At 39.5% G+C, this 22,945-nt stretch overlaps 1 protein-coding gene across 1 annotated transcript; it reads right to left on the minus strand.

Annotated features, from left to right (window-relative positions):
- Window positions 1-2,505: 2,505 nt before the first annotated feature.
- On the minus strand, window positions 2,506-20,071 carry gsg1l2b (gsg1-like 2b). The gene is made up of 5 exons (XM_053341995.1): window positions 19,771-20,071; window positions 18,622-18,669; window positions 14,654-14,806; window positions 4,528-4,639; window positions 2,506-2,806 (listed from the first exon to the last, which is right to left on the minus strand). Exons 1-5 carry the CDS (start codon window positions 20,069-20,071, stop codon window positions 2,506-2,508), a joined length of 915 nt encoding a protein of 304 aa, XP_053197970.1.
- Window positions 20,072-22,945: the final 2,874 nt, after the last annotated feature.

Here is a 22,945-nt window from a genome sequence, read left to right on the forward strand (position 1 = left end):
CACTTAAATAACAACAATCCTGGTCAGTGTTTCTCAATCAGTACAATTCTGAATGAACTCAACAGCCAGATACATAAGAAAAGTACTCAATTTATCAAGTAAATATTACATAGAGAGCTTTAAAAGAGGCGCGCTGCTCTCGCTGATGAGTTTTGGCAGTTTGCACAGACAGCTACATGGTTCCTCTAAAGCAGTATTAGTCAGAGAAACGGCATTGACCCCATTAAAATGTTGTGAGCACAGAGCATGCTGTTTGATCAGAGGCATGCTGCTGTAAGTAAAGGCACTCAGCATGGCCTGTAGTCTTCCTCCACCCATGTAGTCCTCTTATCCATAATACTTTACACTTGTATTCTTCTATGGGTGGAGAAACAATCCTCAGGCCCTCTGTTACCCTCTGTTGCTACAATCCCTCATCTTGGTCCACTGACAGCAATTCTGCTACTTCCATGGTGAGACACAAGTACCCTGTGAATACTTCAACTGAATTGTACAGTAGGGAATAACACATGATAAGGTGTGTCTTAGGGCATTTTCATATCTCTCTTGTTTTCTCTGGTCCAAATCAGTGGGTGAGTTGGTAAACTTGTTGCATTCTGCCTTTGGTTTGGTTTCTTTTCACACTTAATTAAAATAAAACTAACCAAAATGACACGTGAAAGCCATGTGAAAAGAATCTTTTTGTTGATCGGTCAAATGTGTCTGGAGAAGGAGCGAGGCTGTAAACAAAAGAAGAGGTCCTAGCTGCCAAAATATGTACTTTGTTGCTGGTCCAGGTGAGACTTTGATTCATTTTCTGGCTAGCTGCTAGCAAATGTTGATGTCACTCATTCCAACTCAAACTTCAACTCAAAGAGTATGCCTTGTAGTTGGGTCAGATCGAGGTCTAATCCCATTACCAATATAAATGAACCGCTCCAGAATTTATTTGTGACCAGATGGAGGCTACTTCTTTTGGGCACAAACAAATTCTTTGTCTCAGATCTGCCCAAATGAATCGTATCGAAGGGGGAAATGAATCAGGACAAGATCCAACCAGATTATGAAACACAGATCTGAAAACAACTTTAACTACTTAATACTATTTGGTTCATTTGGGTGGGAGGCAGTGTACCGTCACTCCTGTATACAGTATGAGTATGAGAATAAGCAGGTGGAGCAACTTGCTCTCCTTTTGGGCTGTCCAGCAATGTGTATCTACATCTGAGTGAGTCATGGACACACAGCTTTAGCAACTTTGTACATTTTCCTCAGTGAATAAAATCCAACAGTCAACAAGCCAAAAGGCTTGAGAGTCATTAGAGTGTGCTAGTTTTGGATGGAGAAGAGTTGGCTTAGGCATACTGTCAATCAGAAGGCTTGGATCAGGCCACTGTCCTCTCCACAGAGATTTATTTTCCTACTGAGCTGGCTGGGTTGTGATAGTGAGCTCTCGTGTCCTGTCCTTAGCTTTAAACTCCCTTTAACTCACAGGATTTAAGCAGTCACCCTTCTGAGCAGTATTGCTTGGGTAGAGGTATCTGTTTACACCTACTAACACAACTGTAGAGTCGATGTGATGGACTCAGTGGTCATAAGACTGCATGGTTCAGCACGTCCTTAAAGGAGCTACATGTAGCATTTTAGCATCAATATATCATTACCACATCAATTCTGAGACATTAGTACTGTCACTGTAAACAAACAAGACCATTACTGAATCATATTTTTATGTAAATGCTACAAAAATACTTGCTTGCAATGAAAGTATGCCCCAAACTGCAATTCCCTGATGATGACATGTGACTTAATATTTGCTAATGGGCTGTGAGGAAACAATGTCATTCAGCAAAAAAGCTGAAAACCAACTTTATGGCTATTTTGGCAGTAATTGCCTTGAATTTGTGTCTTTTTCATCACTCAACCCATCAACAAGACAATGCCAATTTTTAACAGAGGTATGTCTTAGCAATCTATCTCCATATGCCGTGTTCCTAAACTAGGTAGCTGAAATGAGAAAAAACTAAAATATCAAGAGTTTCACAGACCTTCGGAAATCGTTTAGAGGACAACATAGATAGTGACATATATTGCATGCATTTAATTTAATTTAATTAATCAAATGTACCCACTGTACACTACCTGCCCCGCAACAAATGGCTGTCAGAAAAAGTTAGCGATTAGCTGGTGACCGTAAGAGCACATTTAGGAAGCTAAACAAACAATTATATTTCTCAGGAAAACAGAGCTAGATGGAGAGTGAATATTGAACTTATATTCTTTCAGATGTACAAAATCATGACTTGTGCTGATTATGTTCTGTGTCTGCTGGTTGTTGTAAGAATTAGAATTAGTTGTGGCCCGTGAAAACCAACACCCCCCCCCCCCAAAAAAAAAGAAGATTAATGCAGTTTTAACAATCACCAGAGCGCTCAACCATGGTCTGATTTTGTTTACAGTAATCACTGTATCACAATGAAAATGATAATGGCATGCTGATGTTTCAAAATGCTACATTTTGTTCCTCTAGCAGTATTCCTCTCCCTGGGGGTCCGGCAAGTCATTTAGGTCCAGGAAGATGGAGGTGTTGGACAATTTGCGGCCGTTGGACGACAGATCCAGAAGCTCCTCGGCAGTGCTCGGCACAGAGCTGATGTACATGTCCCACACCTGCTCTGGAGAGTCCAGCTCCAGCAGTTTCTGCTTGATCTTCAGGTTCTTCTCAATGTTCCTGCGCTTGTGCTTGAACTCAAGGATGGTTTTGGTGTAGCGGTTGATAGTGGTGACTGAAGACGCCATGCAGGCTGTGAAGGAGCTCCATGCCAAACTAAAGGAAAGATACGTAAATAATTGAGTGTAATGAAAGACTGGGTAATCTAATTAACTGTTTCTTGAACCATGCGCCACAGAGCAAGAAAAACAACAAAAAATGAAAACAAATGTGAAAATTATTTATGATCTTGACACAACAAGCCTGTATTCTTGATGTCACAAAATAAAGAAAAACTGTTTGTCTCATTATTTCATCATCCTGACCTAAAACATTATTCAATCTCAACAAAACAAGCCATCAAAGCCATTTTTCATGACTATTAATTATTGTCTAACAAAGAACAAAACTTATTATGCTTAGTGAGAGACAAGGCAAAACCCAAAAATATAATTGCGAGATTGTTTTTGACGACCTTCCTAATTACACTGATGATCGACTTAAATAAAAACACCATAAACAATTAGTATAATTTTGGTCTGGGGCTGTTTTTCATTGTTTAGTCTGGGTCCAGGTAGCTCCACAGGGAAATTTAATGCTCATCAAAACAACAATGAGCACATTTTTAGTCATATTGGTGTTCTGGTTTTGACTCTTAACCTGGTTGTGGTTATATTCACGATATAACATTTATGCGAGAATTTGGTTATTTCGTCACCCTGTACACATTGTGTGCACTCTCCTGGGTTCTGATTGTCTGCATCATTGCAGGTGTACCACAAAATCTTACACTGACATGCCACAGTCTCCTGGTTTACATCAAAGCACTCCAGCTAACGTGTTGGTTTCTCAAAACTGGGGAATATGGTGTTAATATATACAGGATATAACCAAGATACTCCAAAAAGCGGATCATACCGGAACCCTATTAATACTTTAAATGTAAATGTGTCAAAGATATGGCATCAGAACAGATTTCTGTATATGCCTGAACAGCACTTCACATAATGTATGGTTGTCTGGGCCATTCTACATTCCTGAACTGATGAGGTGAATGTTTTACTTTGAGTGATTTATTCATTTTTCTATTCTCAGAAACAGTGTTTAATATTAGTTCCTTTTCTATATAGATAGGAGGTGTATTCATATTTTGTACAAACCAAAATTATGAAACACATGTGGAATCAACCAAGGCGGGAAACCACAGAAAGGTGAGTAAAACAATACACAGGTGAAACACATGAGGAATCAACCAAGGTGGGAAACCACAGGAAGCAAAGACAACAGAAATACAAGGAGAAAACATTAAAAAAACAGAACAGGAAAAAAAAAAAACAAGTTCAGGCAGGATGTGACAGAGTAGGTTTAAAGGTCTACCTGAAAAGTAAAGGCTTGGTTTGTTATGCAATTTAGGTGAGACTAAAGAAGGAATCAGTTTAATGTTTTATTACTTTTGTAATGATTTAATGGCTACACTTTTTACTATAATGTCCTTCTTGGATGACTTATTCTGATTGGATGATCATAAAACACAGCTATTTTAGAGGATTCCCCCCCCCCCTCTTTTATTACCTTTTTTTGAACCTCAAGGGAGATAATGTTCTTTGTTTGCATTGTGATATGTTCAAATATAAGTGTGTAATGTACAGTATGTATTTATTTCTGTACATCTATCATTTTATACACACATAACTGTCGAAATCCAGATAGCATTCATGGGGTGTGAAGTAAATCTTGATAATCATATTCTCCACCCAGAGTTGTTGAAAGTAACAAGAAGTTATAAAATTATCTCATTAACGTGGAGTGAAAATCATTTTCAAAGACTCCCAACTCACATGTATGACCAGCTGTAGTCCCATGTCTGAGGTTTCCAGTCCTCCGGACCCAGACTAACAGTCAGTTGGAAGGCTGTGGTGAACATCATGTGTGCCACCATCCCCAACAGACCTGCAGCACAGAGAGGGAGCAAGAGATGACATGGATGTCCTCCTCTGAGGTAGGAGAACTACTGCAATTCTCTACAATCACCACTTGGTGGCAATATTACACAATATGAAGCTGATGAGTTGCTGTAACCGTATGATTTGTAAGCCTGCACGAATGAGCAAACCAATCAACAAATTAAGAATTCAGTGTCATATAGAGTGTCATATAGATAAATTCCTCCTATATACAAACCAAAAACAAAGAATAATAATAGAATAATATTAGAATAATACTGATTTTTAGGCTTATGTTTAGTCATACTGATGCTGATTCCTTTTTTGGTTGCCTTTAGGTCTGATTACACCATCTGACCATGATCTGATGTCTCTATCAAAGCACACACAGAATGCTGTCTGACTTTATGGAGAGAATAAAAACATGTCTAGATTGGGTGAAAACCTGAAATCTAAGACTGGACAATAAAACGTATTATAGCAGAAACTCAAACAGTGTCAGAACTATGTGAAGCCAAATGACCACAGGGTGTTGTACTGTATCTCTGCATGTTTTTGTTTGTGAGATAAAGAGAAAGAGAGATTCAAACAGAGACCTGTATACAGGTCCTTGTCCTATTGGTAACAGAAGTGACAGTGCAGAATAGCTAATTTAACAGGGCTTGCAACTGCTTTTCTCTGTGCATTTATACTTCCACTCTTCTTACTATCTTTTTCCCTAATACTCTTCCCTTCTTCTCTTCTAGCTCTCATCAGCTTTTCTCTGCTCATGTTCTTTTTGTTTTTTCCCTTTGTGTCTCAGTTTTTTTCCTTCTTATTTATGTGCCAGATTTTGTTAAATGAAGCGCAGGCTGTCCTCACACACTGGACTTCTCAATGCCTATAAAATAGAGCAGAAATAAAAAAAAAAATAAAAAAACCTCCAGCATGTGTAGCCAACCAATCCGATTACCACATAAGCCTCCCAAATCCCTGGACTGAACAAGCGCGCACCAGATTCAGCACCAAACACCTAAATTCCCATCTCATCCCTATCAATGTTCATGTATATTCCTAAAGATATCTCCCACTCACAGTATTATCATAATGCTATGCAGATCAGAGACAGCTTTGTGTCAGGATGAGTCAAACAAATCTGAGATCCAAGTCTTGGCACGTTCTGTCCTGTGGAAATTATGTGTGTTCTGCTTACTCAAGGTCAGGTTATTTCATCTGAAGTCAATAAATGTCAGCCCAGGTTGTTTATTTTTAGCGCTAAAGCACTTAACAAGGACATGCAGCATCATGGATGTGACACCTCTGATTACAGAGGGAAAGCAAGTAAATGATCCAGATTCAGTGTAATCAGTAATAGAGGCCTTACCCTTCAACTGCCACTAGGGGGCAACGTGTTTAACAAAGAAAGAATGAATAAATAGAGAAATAAGAGGAAGAGGAATGTTTTTTATGTTTCATCTTAATTAAGACAACAAAACCCCTCTGTTACATAAATTATTGTCGGAGTTGGAGTGTTATTCAAATAAGAAAAAGAATCACTGAATTAGTCACAGCTGTTAAACATATGCAACCAGTGACAAAGGGTTGCATGTAGAGATGGCGAGAACAGTGATCTTGGCGGTTCATTGCATGTGACACTGTGACAATCTGTGTCAGACTGTACAGAATAAATTCATTTCAGTGTGTGCTGTGAATGCTTGGTGAATTATCTCGCTACAATGCAGACAGAATAAACTGACTGTATGCAAGTCCGCATGCTGGTGTACAAGTGGTTAAGATACGTACCATATAGCTAAAATATATCATCGCCCCTTTGTTTCTTTGTACTGTCACACTATAAAATAAAGGACAAAGTTGAATCTTAAATATAATCATCATAATCAGCTCACATCAAACATGTGCGCTACTTAATTTTTTTTTTTTAATAAAAGGCATAAATGTATTAAGGGAATTATTGTAATACGCCCAAAGCCATAGTGGACTTTTTTTTTTACAGGTATATTAATACATCATTTTATGCTGTATTCTGATTGGCTGGTTTGTAGATGAAGGTAGAAGCAACAGACACAAAAAAAAGTTTGGGTCACCAAAGCTATAAATAAGCTGTAGGTGACAGTTATCGCAGTGTAATCTAGAACCAACATGTTGGATTGGCTAAAGATTACATCACATTTCTCTTGTGACTGTCAACTTTCATCTCTGACAACCCAAAATCAAACACTGTATGGGCACCTTAACAATATTCTATATTTCTGTTTCTATGAATGAACTGATCCTACTAACTGCTAGTGTAGCCAAATCCTGATATTCCTTTGTATCATAGAGCTCTATATTGTTGTCCAAAAACTGTTCAAACACAATGAGCCACAGCATTACACTGGATAACATCCTTTATTACCATACACACTGTAATTTATAGACACTGTTAGCTGTTGTTAATCTGCAGCTGTGGTTAATCTTTTTTTTTTTTTTAATTGAAGCTATATATTCATAATCTGTTTTTAAAGATGTAAATCTTCAGCAGGAAACAATAGGCTTGGGGCTGAGTGCCACAGACTGAGTAGGGATCTAAGTATTGAGAGATGACTTACATTACATTATATTACTTACTCTACATTGTAAATGGTTGGTTGCAAAACAGCAGTCTGTTTCTTTTGCATACTTGCAGCATAATCACTTTAACCAAACACACTGCTGTTTTTGCTAAGATGGTAAAGTTAATCACCCACAGTTCATTCCCAACAACCACATACTCATTTTTCTCTCATGTACTCTCGCACTATGGCTTCATACCCTCTATAATAAAAGGTTAATCTGCTCCTTTCTATTGTCCTTCTGGACCTCATTACCATAACTTCAATCTATTCATCCCATTAAAAACAAACAACTTTTAAATGCCTTCCTTAATTCATTACATTACATTTTACAAGCAGAGTACAAACTTTGTGATAAGCTTGGAAAGTTGTTAAAAAAGCCAGCATGCTGGGACTGATGCTACGAAAAAGTGTCAAAATCAATTATCTTTTCAAAAGAGTATAAACTCAATATGAACTTTACAAGGTTCACCTCCCATTTTACACAAACAGCACACTTCTCCAGACAGCAAGTCACTCATAAATAAAACATTGCACATGCAGACGGGGTTGAGAGGTTCAGCTACTCTTCGACTGAAAGTTAGAACGGGCAAAACGCCAGGGTACGGTCATGAAAACATAACTCAGTGAAGCTTGAGTTTGAGAGGCTTCAGCAGTGGGAGAGCATGATGGGTTCAACTCCTGTCAGCAAAAATGAAAAGATGAGGACATCACGAATGGATGAATGAAAGATGGACAACAATGTCTCCCTGTTGTGATATTGATACAGAATATGTAAAGTCTATGAAGTGTTGTTTTTTTTACTGTCTGATGTCAAATGCACCTAAGCCCAAATGTTTCCCAGCAATCTAATGTCCCATCTGTTTGGGAAGAGGAGTCAGTGCTGATCGCTGATGTGATTTTGTATTAAGTTGGGCTGCATTAGTATACCTGCTCATCAGGATCTAACCTTATACTCATTCCCACCTATGGCACAGACATTGGGTGCAATTTGGGAGTCAGGACCTTGCCCAAGGACACTTCGACATATGGACTAGAGGAGCCAGGGATCGAACCACTGATCGAACCACCGATCTTCCAATTAGTGGATGACCCGCTCTACCTCCTGAGCCACAGTCATCCCTGTAAGACCCTGTAAGATTTCCAGGAAGTTTTTGGAAAGGCAGCAGAGACAAGTGGGAGCTAGTCATCAATCTTTGTTTGGGTAGAGATGAAATAAGGTGCATATTGGACTTCACTAAGTCGACAGAAACATGATTCAAGATTGAATTCTGATGTCTGCTTTTTGATGTGTCGATGTTCGCCATCATAACTTTTTAAGGTGATATTATGTCAATGTGATATATTGAATACAGTCTGGTGCCAAGTCAATGAAGCAATGAGTCTAATGGATATTTGATGTAGGGATAAGTTTGTTTTTTGTAAGGAACTACAAGGTATCGCAGTTAAAGTTTACAAGGACAATGAGAAGATTTTTTTCCAACCAATCACAAGCAAACTATAGGTTAAAAGACTAAGTTTGTTTTCACTGTTTTTGATACTGAACAAAACTGTACATTATTTGGAATACCTTGGATCCACTTAATGTGGGTTTGATGCCCGCCTCATTGTTTGCTGCTGCCACCTAACCTATGTAATATGCATTACATATTGTGAATATCAACAAAGCACGTTGACATCAAATCCATCCCTATGGGCATTCATTAGACTTTAACTACATGACTGAAAGCCATGACACTATCAGTGAATCTGCACAGAGAACAAATTCTAAATGGCTCATTCCTGATTACCTCTGAATCAGCTGCTAAATGACACATGGTAAATGGCCTGCGCTTATATGGAACATTTGTGCAGAACAAATAACCCAGGCACACAAACCCATTCCCTATTGGTTGCAGAGCTGCTATGCAAGGCATTGACCTGCTCATCTGGAGCAGTGTTGTGCTCAAGGACATTTCAACATTGAGCAGTAAATTAATATGAATTACTGATGGTAAATAGACTTTTGTTAATGTTTTAGATATAAATAATCACAAACCATTATAATAATTTATATAAGTATGTACTATTTTGGGTTTTTAAAGCAATTTCCAGTATTTGGTCATTTTACTCAGTATTTTCCTAAAACAACTGTAGTTTTTATCAAATGGCAACAGTTATTGGGGACTATTTTCAGCTGTGGATGAATACACATTTAGTACATTTATTTTCCGGTGGTAGGAAGGTGAATGTAGAATTGACACAAAATAGTTTACAGTATATGTGAGGGAACATGCCAGCCAATGTAGTGGTAAGGGTTAGGTTTAGAAAAATATATTATCCCTCAGGATGTTGTGTACTGCACTATCCTGTTTAGAGTCACCATGCAGTTTCCTGACATTAAAGTAAAAATAAAAATATGTTTCCCAGTTATTTGTAGGAACAGATGAACATCAAATGACACTAATGAGACACCAAGCAAGTGACATAAAGTTTGAGGGATATTCATCGAGTGAGGGTATTGCCTCTTCATTTGCTTCACATGCCAACGAGATCAAAGAGGACTTACCAGACTCTGTACTTTGTCTAAAATCAAAGCATTAGTCAGACTAAGAGAATCCTATCTCACACTCCAGGCCCATCAATATGCAGCTTTCGTCCTAAATATCCCATGTTCCTGAGGAGAGTTTCTTCAGACCTTTGTCAGTGAAGTCAGACGTGTTGGATACAAGATTATCCAAACTTTGTTACTGATCAGGGGCATACTTTTTAATCTCAAGCAGACAGTGTACTGCCACTGTCAGCTGTAATGACCAAAATATTCTGCTTACTCTCAGTGAGACACTTGGGTTTGGGAAATAATGAGATCAGTCGTGGTAGTATGGGTGAGTGGCTGACATGCAGAGTAGCATTCAAATTTGGCTTCAGTTTGCTCCTTGCCTTTGATTTTGTGAGTCACAATGGCTGACTCACATAAATAGGTGGTGGTGAAAGGCAACGGAAATTTGATTGCCTGTTTTCACAGGGAAGGATATTGAGTGGCAGCCAGTATCCAGAATGAAGCAAGGTCTACTTGTGTGAGCTGAAACTTCAGGCTGCTGTCTTCTGATAGTTCCATCAGTTCATTTCCAAGAGACAGAGCTATGTCTTCTAGAGCATGACCCACAGAGATGAAGTGCTGCTCTTCCACGAATGTGTGCCCTTCTTTTCTCACCTAAAAAAGGCGATTGAGAGCCACCTTCACTATGGTACAAGAGCTGCAAATGATCTGCATCAAGTCTTTCACACAGAACAGCAAAAAACCTTGAGTTGAGTGTATTTTTCTGAATATAGTTAAGTTTTTACAGCTATGTTTATGACTTCATTCAGTTCTGGTGACATCTACTTTGTTGTAGACTTTCCCCATGTAAGAAACAGTACAGTTTGACAGCACAAAGATGAATTCCAGTTATTGACGCAGGACCGTCTGTGTAAACACCTGTACAGTGTTTCTAATCAAAACCTTTTTCAGTGAATTAATGATCAAGACAGCACATTACATTATCTACTATTGTTGTTGTGGGCAGATCACAAACAGTGAAGATTACAGTCCCTGGACTACCTTACAAAAACTAACAAAAAAGCGGCACTCCTAATGTTAGTCGACACATCCAGCAGTATGGCAAAGAATGGGTATGCCTGTACTATTTTCACAAGTTGGCATTCAGTGTCATCACTCTTGCCAACTTCTGCTCACAGTGACAGTGGAGAATGATACTGACTGAATTTTGGTTGTAGCACACCGACAGTAGTCAAGAGTTGTTGTGATGACTTTCTGTTGTGCCAGAAACACGTTCCTTTTCCTTAGGAAATATTCTATTGGCCTGTTTAACCCTTGTATTGTCTTCGTTTTTACTACGCACCTTTTGTCCTCCCGGGTCAAATTGACCCGGTCTTGTTCAACTGTTTATAAAGCATGATGATAAATTTTTTTGTTTCACTTTTTCAGTGAACTTGTTTCCAACACATTAAAGGTTGAATATGTAGAATATTTATTAAAAGCTTTTTTTTTTTTTTTTAAATAATGCACCCACGGGGCTTTTTGAGGGGTACAGAATGAAAGTATTGCTTTTCCTTAAAAAAAAAAAAATGTAGTCTGAATTAATATTATAACATTTTTTTGACGGGTTCGACAATGACGTTCTGAGAGGTTCTGTGTACATTGTACCAGCCAGTTACTGGACGGAATTGCGGGTTGCCAAGTTGTATGTTGTTCCTGCGCAGCTACTGTAGGCTGGCACTGGGTGAAATGGAGTTGTAAACAAACTGAGCCGTGTTGGACTTACTAAAACCTGCGTTTTTTGCTCTCAAATACAACTTTTCATCACAAAACTTCGAAGGTAAGACAGAATATCTGTTAGTCGCTGTAAATAAGTGGTTGTTTATCTTTGTATTCTTTGGCTGCTGGTTCACTGAGCTTTTAGCGCAATAACAGTGGTACTGTTGAACTCGGCAGGGTCTTAGCTTTCATATGAGATGCTATTTGTTTGTGTACCATGAAGTATCAAAACGGTAGCAATGGAAATGTGGAGAGTGGGTTGACTTTCTGACGCTATTCGGATTTTGATATTTGATCATTAATATGCTTGGTGTTTGAGTTGTGTTTGGTGTGTGTAAAAATGACGTGCTTGTAGCGGAGTTTCTCCTGTTTAATTTGATGTGCAGTATGACTGTATTGCTACATAATTAGGGGATCATCCCTATGTTCCCCGGGTCCTATGTTCCCCGCTTTGTATGTGACCGGGGAACATAGGCATGATCCCGTCTACAGTTAACCAGTTAGCTGAGTTATTCGCCGAGTTAGCAGATGAGTTAGCCGCCGAGTTAGCAGCTGTATTAGCAGCCGAGTTAGCCGCCGAGCTAGCAACCGAGTTAGCCGCGATCGGGGAACATAGGACCCGGGGAACATAGGTACGCTCGCCAGGTTTAACTGCTATTCCCACTGGCGTTACAATGTAATGTACCTCGGTGGTTTCAAGTCAGTTACAGCGAGGGAATGTTCGCTTCCTGTTTTCAAAATAAAAGCACCAACTCTATCGTTATGGTTTTCTTAATAATAAAAGGCAATGAGTGTTTTATTTTGTGAAAATTACCGGAAGTGCGTTACTCGCTACGGCTAACTTGAGTGGCTCCGAATTCGCAGGAACAAAACTTTAAGCAGATGTTATTTGGACAAATTAGCGTCACATTGTGGACCTAAAGGGCTACTTTACTTTCTTCCTAAAAAGGTTAGACATGTGGATAAAGTGGTATATTTACAGAGTTAGAGCTAAAATAAAATCCGGCACCAGACCTGGCAACCCGACTGCCTGAATTACTTTTTGGTTGTTGCGACTACGATCTCGAGACATTAGATGGCGTTGTTCTGCTCATTCTACATATTCTACCTTTAACATATATTTTATACTTATTTTTGTAATATATGATACATGAATATATACCCCATTTACATAAAATTAATTAAAAAAGCAGAAATTCTGAATTATTTTCACTATGGTTTTGATCAGAGGAACACAAGTTGATGGAATACCACAGATTGGTATGTCAAAGTTTAGTCAGGATATTGTTTTTAAACCATTTAATTTTTTTTATGGCAGCAAATAGTCACACCTGTTGTCCTCCCGAGTCAATTTGACCCGGTCTCGTTGGACTGTTTAAGTATAAAATGACCACACAATTCTGTGTTACACCTTTTAGTCAACTTGTTTCCAACACATAACCACAGATTTTAAACTTATTTTACACCTCTTATTCTTTTTATTATGCTTAATTTATGAGCAGAAAACCTCATTTACACGAAATTATACCATGCTTTTGAATAAAATAAGCAGAAATTATTACTTATTTTTGGATAACCACTGACACTCCAAAGGGGTCAAAATGAGGCCAAGAGCCTGTGATATAGTGTAGGTCATCTTCATCATGCTGTCTCAGAGTGAAATGTGAAATGCCCCAAGGATGCTATATACTCTGTCTTTTGTTTATTGTTATCTTGTCCCCAATGGGGGAAAGGCATATCAAAGGTGTAGCTTGTGTTTTGGCCATAGATTGTAAGGTTTTGGCCCAATGTAAAAGCCCAGTGCTTTGAAGTGTGTTTGAGTGTGTGTAGCCCCATGTAGGTAGATCAGAATTGTGATGAAATCAGGTTTACACAAATGTAGCTTTGAAATAGTGTGCATGTCTATGTGTGTGTGTGTGTGTGTGTGCGTGTAGCCCCATGTAGGTAGATCAGAAGTTGTGATGAAATCAGGTTTACACATATGTAGCTTTGGAGTTAGCATAAAATGGCAAAAACACTTGTTTATACCTGATGATTGGTGTGCTGTGATTGGAATGGTGATATTCAAATAAAACTTTTTTTTTTAAATATTATTTGGGCAGTACTACTACCTCCGCAGCCCACTAGATGGCACACTGAGGATTGAGAGTGGCTGGTCTAGGACACAGTTAAGTTAGTTAACATTTCAACTTGAAAAGTGTCATCAGTTTCAATGGACAGTTCCAATTTCATTGCTATAACCATAAGGCTCTGTAAATGATTCGTCTATCCAGCTTGGTTTTTGTGTCTGTTGAGGCTTCAGTTTCATGGATTAAAGTCGGCAAATACACTGAGATGTCTTCACTCTCTTTCCAGCCTCTTACTGAATCCAGGCCCTCAAGAGTTCAAGCTATTCTAAAGTCAAAGGCATCTCCACTCGTACCTACAAGGTGTTTCTGACAAAACAGATACAACACATGCTGTACGTTACAAATGTTAAACATCTATGAACACTTTCAAAGTGTGGACCCAGGGTGTACAGGCAGTACATTTCTTCAGCCTCTGGCTCTTTTAGACATTTTCTCAATCTGACCTGTCAAATGACTAAAATGCTGAAAGTCATTGCTACAGAGCAAGAGTATCTTTCACTGCTGATTCACTGCCCAGAGTGTGGTGGTCGGGCTCATTTTCACAGAGTGGATTAGAGAGAAGGTCATTGTTAATTCCTCCGCCGAGAGAGGGAAGCAGACTGCAAACTGGCTGGAAATCTTCTCGGGGGCTGAGTGGCTGCAACTGGCCTGAATAAGTTGTTGGACAAGTGCCAGCATGGAAACAAAGAAGGACTAAAGAATAAATCAGTATTGTTGATATTTTTGACTTACTTGTTCAAAATTGAAATTGAAATTTTATATAGTTTCTTGCATTTAAATTTTGCAATTGATTTGATTTGTCTATAGTAATCCTACTGGAATAGATTTTAACATTTGTTGGTGTACAGGCCAGTTGGTAGCACACCACAGAAGCTGACACCATCTTGAAGCATGGAGCAGATGTTTCGATATAAGGTTGATCAGCTGCAACCATCCACTCCAAATAATTTGATTAGATGTAACTGATTTACAATTTGTTGTCAAGAGTTCATGAGGCAACTCACCTGAGAGCACAGTGAATATGGCAGCGAAGGCATTGAGCTTGAGGCCGTCGATGACATTGCCAAAATGACACACCTCTATCGACATGAGGATGCCTCCGGTGGACAGCAGGAGGATATACAGGCACTCTGCAACGATGCACAGCCAAAGCACTCCTGTGCAAAAGCAAAGAGGAAGAGAAAAATAGATATTCGTGTTATGGGGGTGGGGGTAGATATGGTTGAGTGAATGATGGAGGGGTGTTGAGGTATACGGAAAGAGATGAGAAATGGGGGGAGGGGGGTTGGGAATTGAGAAAGAGGAAGGGTAAGCAAGGGCAAAGGAAGAGGACAGGGAGGAGAGAAGAAGAAGGAGGAATGGGAGGAGAATGAGTCAGGAAAGGTGGACCAGTGACCCTGTCACCCATATCATTAACCTTCACAGTCACAGAAAGGATATATAGTCTACCAAGAGACATGCAACATCCTGAGCTCAGGTCAGTGTGCGTGGTAGAATGAAATACCAACGGATTTAAACTGTAAATTTAAGCTGTGGTGTAATTGCATATAACACCCAAGGGCAGGTAGTAGTTGTGTGGTTAATTAATCACACGATGGACTAAAGTAATATGCCTGTTACCCAAAATATCCCTGTATGAGTGATGAATAGAGTTACATCCTTATATCCTTTTAACCTGCTCTAAATTGAATTCCACACTGAAGTAAAAGACTTCTCCAATTAAATTTATAGTAGGAGGGCAGAGAGGATTAAGGAAAATGTTATTAAAAGACTAAAAGTGGCTGCAATTAAATGCATTTAATCAGAGCTTTCGTTTTGCTTTGATATATCTGATATTTTAATCAAATGAAGCCAGCATGTGGCATGGCGGCATCAGCAGATGGAATCGCAGCAAAAGAGACAGAAGCTCTCAAGTGGATGTATGTAAAGTTAATGGGCTGTGTGATAACAGAGCTCCATCATGTCTAAATGGACTGGCATCTAAGCTGCTGTTTCAATAAAGAGTAAGTAAAGATCTCTTTGTTTCAGGGTCAGATGCTGGTCTTTTTTTAAGGAGAGGCAAACATAGAGCAGACTGGCGCCAGACCTCTGAATCATTGCCCACATCACTCCTGTTTTTCTGGCATTGTGTTCAATTCATGGCTGTTTCCAAAGTTAGAAAAACAGACAGGACAAGCAAGGATGACACTGATCATAACAAGTCTTGAAGTTCACTTTGACATTTTGGGAAATATTTGCTCTCATGCTGAGAGATAGAGTAAATGAGAAGAATACCACTTTCATGTATAAAAGGTAAATTACAGGTGACACGTCCATGTCCAACAAGAGGCAATTAGCTTAGCTTATCCAAAAGACTGGAGGCATAGGCATAGGGCTGGTTGTCAGTACTTGATACCTTTTATATCGACCAAAATAAATGGATACCAAGTAGTATCGAAACATCTCTGGCTAAATTATACCTGCAATCGATCCTTTTTGTACCCAGAGCTAGAAAATATGACTATTTGTATGGTCCCTCTCACAGCCAATCAATGCAAGCATTCTTTGATTTAATGCAACACGTGATTGGCCCACTGTCACAGCAGCTACAACCCATCTGTGGTGGTGAAGTCATGATGAATTTGAGTAAGCGCGCTTATCAGTTCAGCAGCCAAGATGCCACCCAAACACTCTAAAGTGTTACACCTGTTACACCAGATAAAAGCAAGTGCACAAAATGTGGAATGGGTATAGAATGATATACTCAATGGGCAGTATCACTTCAAGGGTACAAGGATTGGTACTGGTATCGTCATTTTAAAAAAAATGATACCCAAGCCTAAGAAACAGTTAGCCTCACTCAGCTTGCAGGTGTGTAGTTAAAAAACACACCTGCAAGCTAACATATCATATCTAATTTGTTTAATCTGTACAAAAACAGAAATTAAAAAAAAATGTTTTAGCTTTACAGGATGACATGTTGTATCTTTTTTTTTTTTGATGAACAACAAACTTGTGCTCACGATTGTATCTATACTGTTTTAGCCAATGGGCAAATGGAGAGTTAGGGCACATAACTCCTCCTAAAAATAGAAATGGTCATTTTTACATTTCTATTTTTGTACAGACTAAATGAATGTGATAAATGCTCCGGCTCTGAGGAGAGTGGTATTGATCCTCTCACCTCACTAGCAGCATGAAAGAGAATAAATGTATTCAGGGGTTGAAAAGAGGGCTGAAACAATGATCTGGCTTCTTCAATTAAGTAAATAAATCAGGCAGAGTTTCAGGCAGTTTCATTTTTGGGTGCTGACTGACATCGTAAGCAGTGCTGGCCATGGAGATAGCTGAGACACTCTCCTACAAGGCCTCCTCCCCTAGACTGTCTGCGCTCATCAGTGCAGACGGGAGTGTGTGTGTGTGTGTCTGTGTGTGTGTGTGTGTGTGTGTGATTTTAGCTTTGCCACACTTGTCCAGCTGCTAGTATGGGCGCATAGAGCGCCCTCAAATCTCAAATTGGGAATGAGTACTTCCAAATTATAAAGTGTTATTAACCTTAATGTATGATCAGGATAACATTTAATGTTAGCAGAAATAATGCCATTCATTTTTTTAATCAGACGGTTGGTTATGCACACGATGTGTTGAAGTTATCTGATTAATCAAATGCAGCCCAGCCCAGAGCCACAGCAGGTGGCAGGTGTTTAAAAAGAAGGTGAGCTGTCCACAAAGAAAACAAGACCACCAGAGCTTACCTTACAGTATAAATCAATTTAGGAGTTATTTTGAGATGAGTCTTTTTTCCCTGCTGCAGCATGACACCGGATCTTAGGTTTCTCCCACCTGCCAGATCCCACTTTAACCCAAAATGTCAAACTTCACCTTTAAGACCTGTTATTTTTCTGAGTCGACAAACACCACACTGTTTAGTCAATCTCAAAATGAAAAGCCTCTAACAGCCAATACCAAACCTTCCATGTCAATAGAAAATGACGATAGCAGGATGGAGACGTTGCTCGCTCTTGACTAACAAGGGCAAAACAAGCTTACTCACAGCAAACAGACTGAATAATGATGTGAAAACAAAAAGGCAGTTCAACCAGATTATCAGGCTAAATACTGAAGATGCACTGAGAGGCAGGTTTCAGCTCAGAGTGAGGTGGGAAGGCTGAGTGGACTGATTAGAAGGGATGAGACTGTGTGGAAGTGATTGATTTGCTAGAAAAACACTTTCCTTATTACAACAGTGCAAAAGATTAGTTAAACCACACCTCTGTGGCGTCACTCCTCTTAGAAGCATTGATTTTGCTAAAATACTACGATCAAGATGATTCAGCCTTGTTGTTGAGAAAAAAGGAGGATTTATCTGTGTGAGGCAGGGATGCTTTAAGATAATACCCCAGTGTGCCATGATACACATCATTTCATTTGAAGTATACAACAGTTCATGTTTCCTGATGGTGACTTTAAATTCAGTGTGGGCTCTTATGCTGAACAGCAGAATACATGTGGCCATTGGTGGCCAATTATGACCTACCAACTATCTGATTGGTATAGGGAATCAATTGGGAAGAAGCCTTCGCAATCGCTTCATCACAACTACAAAGGAATTTCTTTCTTTTTTTCTCCAAAATGTCCACTTCAGCCAAAAAAATGGACACTGCAGAGCTAAGCAGCTTACTTAGATCAATCAAAAAAACAGCTCGAATGATGAGAAAGATTTCACACAGTAAGACGACTCCAAATCTGAAAAAAAGAGGGTTTGTGTTTCTCAGCTCTTAAACCTATGAAAGCAGTGATGTAAACTTTTTTCATAGGCTTTTAGGATGTCTTGCTGCTTTCCTGCTGTATTTTACATCATCTTTACATGTCATCTCTGCACATATGTATCACCTGTCAGAAAGCATGGCCTGTCCACATGATGCTGAATCAGTGGCTGACAAACAAGTATAGTTATATTTGTTTCATGCAACAGTATGTAACGTGTGCTTACCTCTTTCATTGGAAGGCGCAACATAAAGGAAACTTCTGCAGTTTTCACCTGTGGAAGATTGCAAATTACACACATCATTAACACTCATTATAGCGCCACTGCAACATGCTGATAAGTGAGACGGGGGCTTCATCTGTACGCCATCAATTTCCCAGGTTTCACTTTGTGCAATTCAGACAAAGCTGTGATTTTTTTTTTTTTATCACTGTTTGATCCAATCTGTGAAGGGATTTCCTTTGTGGTTGTGCACTAACAAGCTCCATCACCTCCCCCAGCATGTCAAAGTGTCTGATCTGCTCTGTAGCTGTGTCTGTGTGCATGTGTGCATGTGTGTGGGATTTCACTGTCTACTAAACAAATACTCGTATGATGCTCTGGAGGCGGACGCAAGACAGCCACGTATTCCTAGATCCACGGCTGAAGGACCGTGCAGCTCTCTCAGCTGGCTTATCTGGAACTGGCCCATGAATCAGTTGAATAGCTTTAGCAGGCAGCAGTATAAGTGCTTGACTGTAGGTAAGAGAATAAAACACATCAACTGTGAATTTGATATATACTGAGCCTTTAATCTGGCTTTTTCCATCTTTTTCTGACACACTAAAAAGCTGTGAATACTGGATAGAAAATTTATGAGATATATTATTGTTTGATCTATTTTTAAGTAAAAATGTGAATCAAGCTCCAGTTTCAACCTAGAATATTTTATTCTGTTTGGTTTTTAGACTTTTGGTCAGACAAAAAAAGCAATTAGAATATTTTCTGGGCAATTAATCCAATTAACAATAATCAACAGATGAATAAATAATGAAAATAGTCCTTTTTTGCAGCACTATAAAGAAAAAAAAAATCCTTATTCACTAAAACCTTGCTTTAATATGCTTCAGATGATCAGAAAAGGCAGTTCATATTCAGATGTGTTTACAGGTGTTAACATTTGAGTTGATATTATAACTGAAATTTAAGACACATTTCTGGGGTTACTCAGTTACTATATGCTGTGTTTAGAGCAGGTTTAAATGCACTGATTGAAAATGCTCTTAAAAGCAACATTTCATTCATTCCTGTCTATTCACTCTATTCTCTCCGTGCGCACTCCCCGCGCTCCGCTCCCAGCATCATCCCGGTGCGTCTCCTTTCCCCCAAACTTACCGGTCATGTTGATGTTCTGCTCGCAGGAGAACCAGATGCCGGTGTGAAACTTCCTCATCACGTACTTATCCTCTCCAGTCTCCCAGATGTACTGCACCAGCCGCGTGTCGTTAATGTTGGAGCTGTTGAACCTGATGCAGAAGGACTGCCTGGTGGTTCCCGGGCCGGTACAGAACGGCTTCACCACTTTCCGCGTCCCCTCACACCAGTAGCTGGTGGTGAGAGCCGACACGGCCAGGAACAAGGCGAGGAAGTTCAACGTGAGAGCCAGCGACGCTCTCCGCCGCCGGTCTATCCCCATAACGGAGACCGGAGAAAGTGAAAGCGCGTAACTTAATCCCTCGCCTTGTATGACACCGGATTCTGGCGACTTCTCCTCTTCAAATCCTCATAATCCGGTTATTCCCTTTAATATATCCGCGGCTAATTATCGTGGCGCGCCTGGCCCCTACCGTGCGCTCTCACATCTGCTCCTCCAGCGCAGATGACTCTCTCATTTTGTAGGCTGCCCCCCATACCCACCCCTTACACACACACACACACACACAGACACTCACACACACACACACACACACACACACACACAGAGCATCATGTCACTGAGTACAGCAGTATGTGGTTCACCATTGGTCCTTGATGGAATTTCTCTCTCTAAAAATTATCACATGTATAAAAAAACATTAAATGAAAAACATCACAATGCTTTTCCAACCACTTGTTTTCTTCACATATTTCAGTTAATTTCTTGCCTTTGTATCCAGACACGAGGCAGGATGATGCATCTCACGCGCGTCAGGGCGACTGATTTTTGACTTTTATTAAAAACCATGCTGACACAAGCTGCGCTAGAAACAGGTGGCATCCCACTTGCATTTTTTTAAACAAAGCTTGTTTAACACTCAGTGAACAATATTTTGTCATATGACATAATGATTCTGCTGTGTAAAGTATTCAACCACATTTAAGCTTTTTAAAGGGCCACTCAAGCAATTTTGTAAAGCACTTCTATATGGTTGGAGGACTCATTAGAGATGGATTTTAAAGCAGCAGAAGCTGATTTCTCAACACATTTTAAGCTCCAAAGCACTTCCTATAGGTCTACATTTCCCATAATGTCACCAATGGACTTTTTTTTTGTTACCCTCCTTGCCTTATCAATAGGGCTGGGTATTACCTTTATGGTATCTACCGAAATAAATCAACACCAACTAGTATCTAAACGTCTCCCATCAGATGATACCTGCAATCGATGCTTTTCGCAACCAGAGCTAGAAAATATGACTGTTGGTATGGACTTGCTCACAGCCAATCAACACAAGCGTTTCTTGATTTAATGCAACATGTGATTGGCCCACTGCCACAGCAGCTACAATCCATCTGAGGTGGTGAAGTTGCAGTTTAAAATGCATTTGTGTAAAAATCATTTAGATGTGGAGGAGTGGTGGCATTGTATACAATCAATTTAATGTTTCTATTTACATGATGGGTATCGAAGTACTCAGTTGGTATCAGTATCACATTAAGGATACTTGGATTGGTACTGGTGTTGTAATTTTTTAAATGATACCCAGCCCTACTCATCAATACCCACATTTTTCATGCTCTCAATTTGGCACTTACATCTACTGTCATGAAGTGGTTTGAGAAACTGATCCATTGTCACCTCTAGCCTCCCAATAACATTGGACACACATCAGTTTGCCTACAGCGATAACAGGTCGACAGAAGACGCCATTAATACGACTCTCCACACTGCTCTGACCCACCTAGAGCAGCAGGGGAGCTACACAAGACTGCTCTTTATAGACTTCAGCTCTGCATTTAACGCTATCCACCTCCACAGGCTGGTGACCAAACTGGCTGAACTGGGTCTATCACAATCCATCTGCCTCTGGATTGAAGACTTCCTGTTGGATCGCTCAGCTTCATCACCGGCTCCCCACAGGGCTGTGTGCTGAGCCCCCTACTCTACAGCCTCTACCCTCACAACTGCACCCCCGCCCTCTCCAGCAACAACACTAGTTTGCTGACGACACAACAGTGGTGGGGCTCATGATGAGTCTGCATATACCGGGATGAGGTGGAGTGGCTTTCTGTGTGGTGTAAGGACAACAACCTGATCCTCAACACCACCAAGACCAAGGAACGTATCATCAACTATAGAAGGAAAAAAAACAGACATTCAGTCTTTACACATCAGCGGTCTCTGTGTGGAGAGGGTCTCAGACTTCTGATTTCTGGGCATTGAGATAGACGACGCCCTCAGACAGACATGACAGGACAGTTAAAACAAGCAGACAAACAGTTTTTATTATATTAACTGCTCTAAATGCTCCAAAAAACTGATGCTGTAATAACTGCAACAGCAATTGTGAGTGTATTATTTAGGGGAATTGTGCAATATTGATGGCAGTGTGTGGAATGTTTTGTGTATATGTATTATGTATTTTAGTTTAGTACTTAGGTTTAGTACTACTTATTTTGTTCTTTTTCAAGCACCTTCTTTCTCTTTTTACTTATGATACCATAATGATTGCTTTCAATTTTGTTGTACACGTATAATGACTATAAAGACTACTCTATTCTAACACAGGCTTTCTGTTACACATCTTTAATATCAGTTCAAACTGAGAGTAAACATCCTGATGAAATCACTGATCCATCATCAGGGATATTTGCTCAGATTGGACAAAGCTCCTTCAGACAAACCCTAAAACAAAACTCATACAGCTACTTTATTTCCACAAATAACTCATCTGTATTATAACAGATGTCTGCTCTTGTGACTCTAGATTCACAAACCTTTGTCTGCCTGTTTGTACAACTGTTCTGTTCCTATATCGCAATGAAGAAAAACACTAACAAAAACAACAGAGTTCCTCCAGTGGAATGGAGGACATGATAGAGTAATACTCCTTATGGAAACTGGACTTAAGGTGTAAAATCTGACCTTTATGTTTAACAACAAAATGTATCTAATAAAATATCAGATAAAGCACAAGGTGACTGCGATTATGACACACCCAAATCATCACTGGTGCAAGCAGTTATAAGAAGATATTAAATGCACTATATTATTTCTATAGGTGCTGTTCTGTTTAAACTGAATTTATTGGAATAGTTAAAATCAAATCAATTACACAATTGATTGTGAAAAGTAAAACAGAGGAGAGGA

Source organism: Scomber japonicus, chromosome 20, assembly GCF_027409825.1.
Source record: "Scomber japonicus isolate fScoJap1 chromosome 20, fScoJap1.pri, whole genome shotgun sequence".
NCBI lineage: Eukaryota > Metazoa > Chordata > Actinopteri > Scombriformes > Scombridae > Scomber > Scomber japonicus.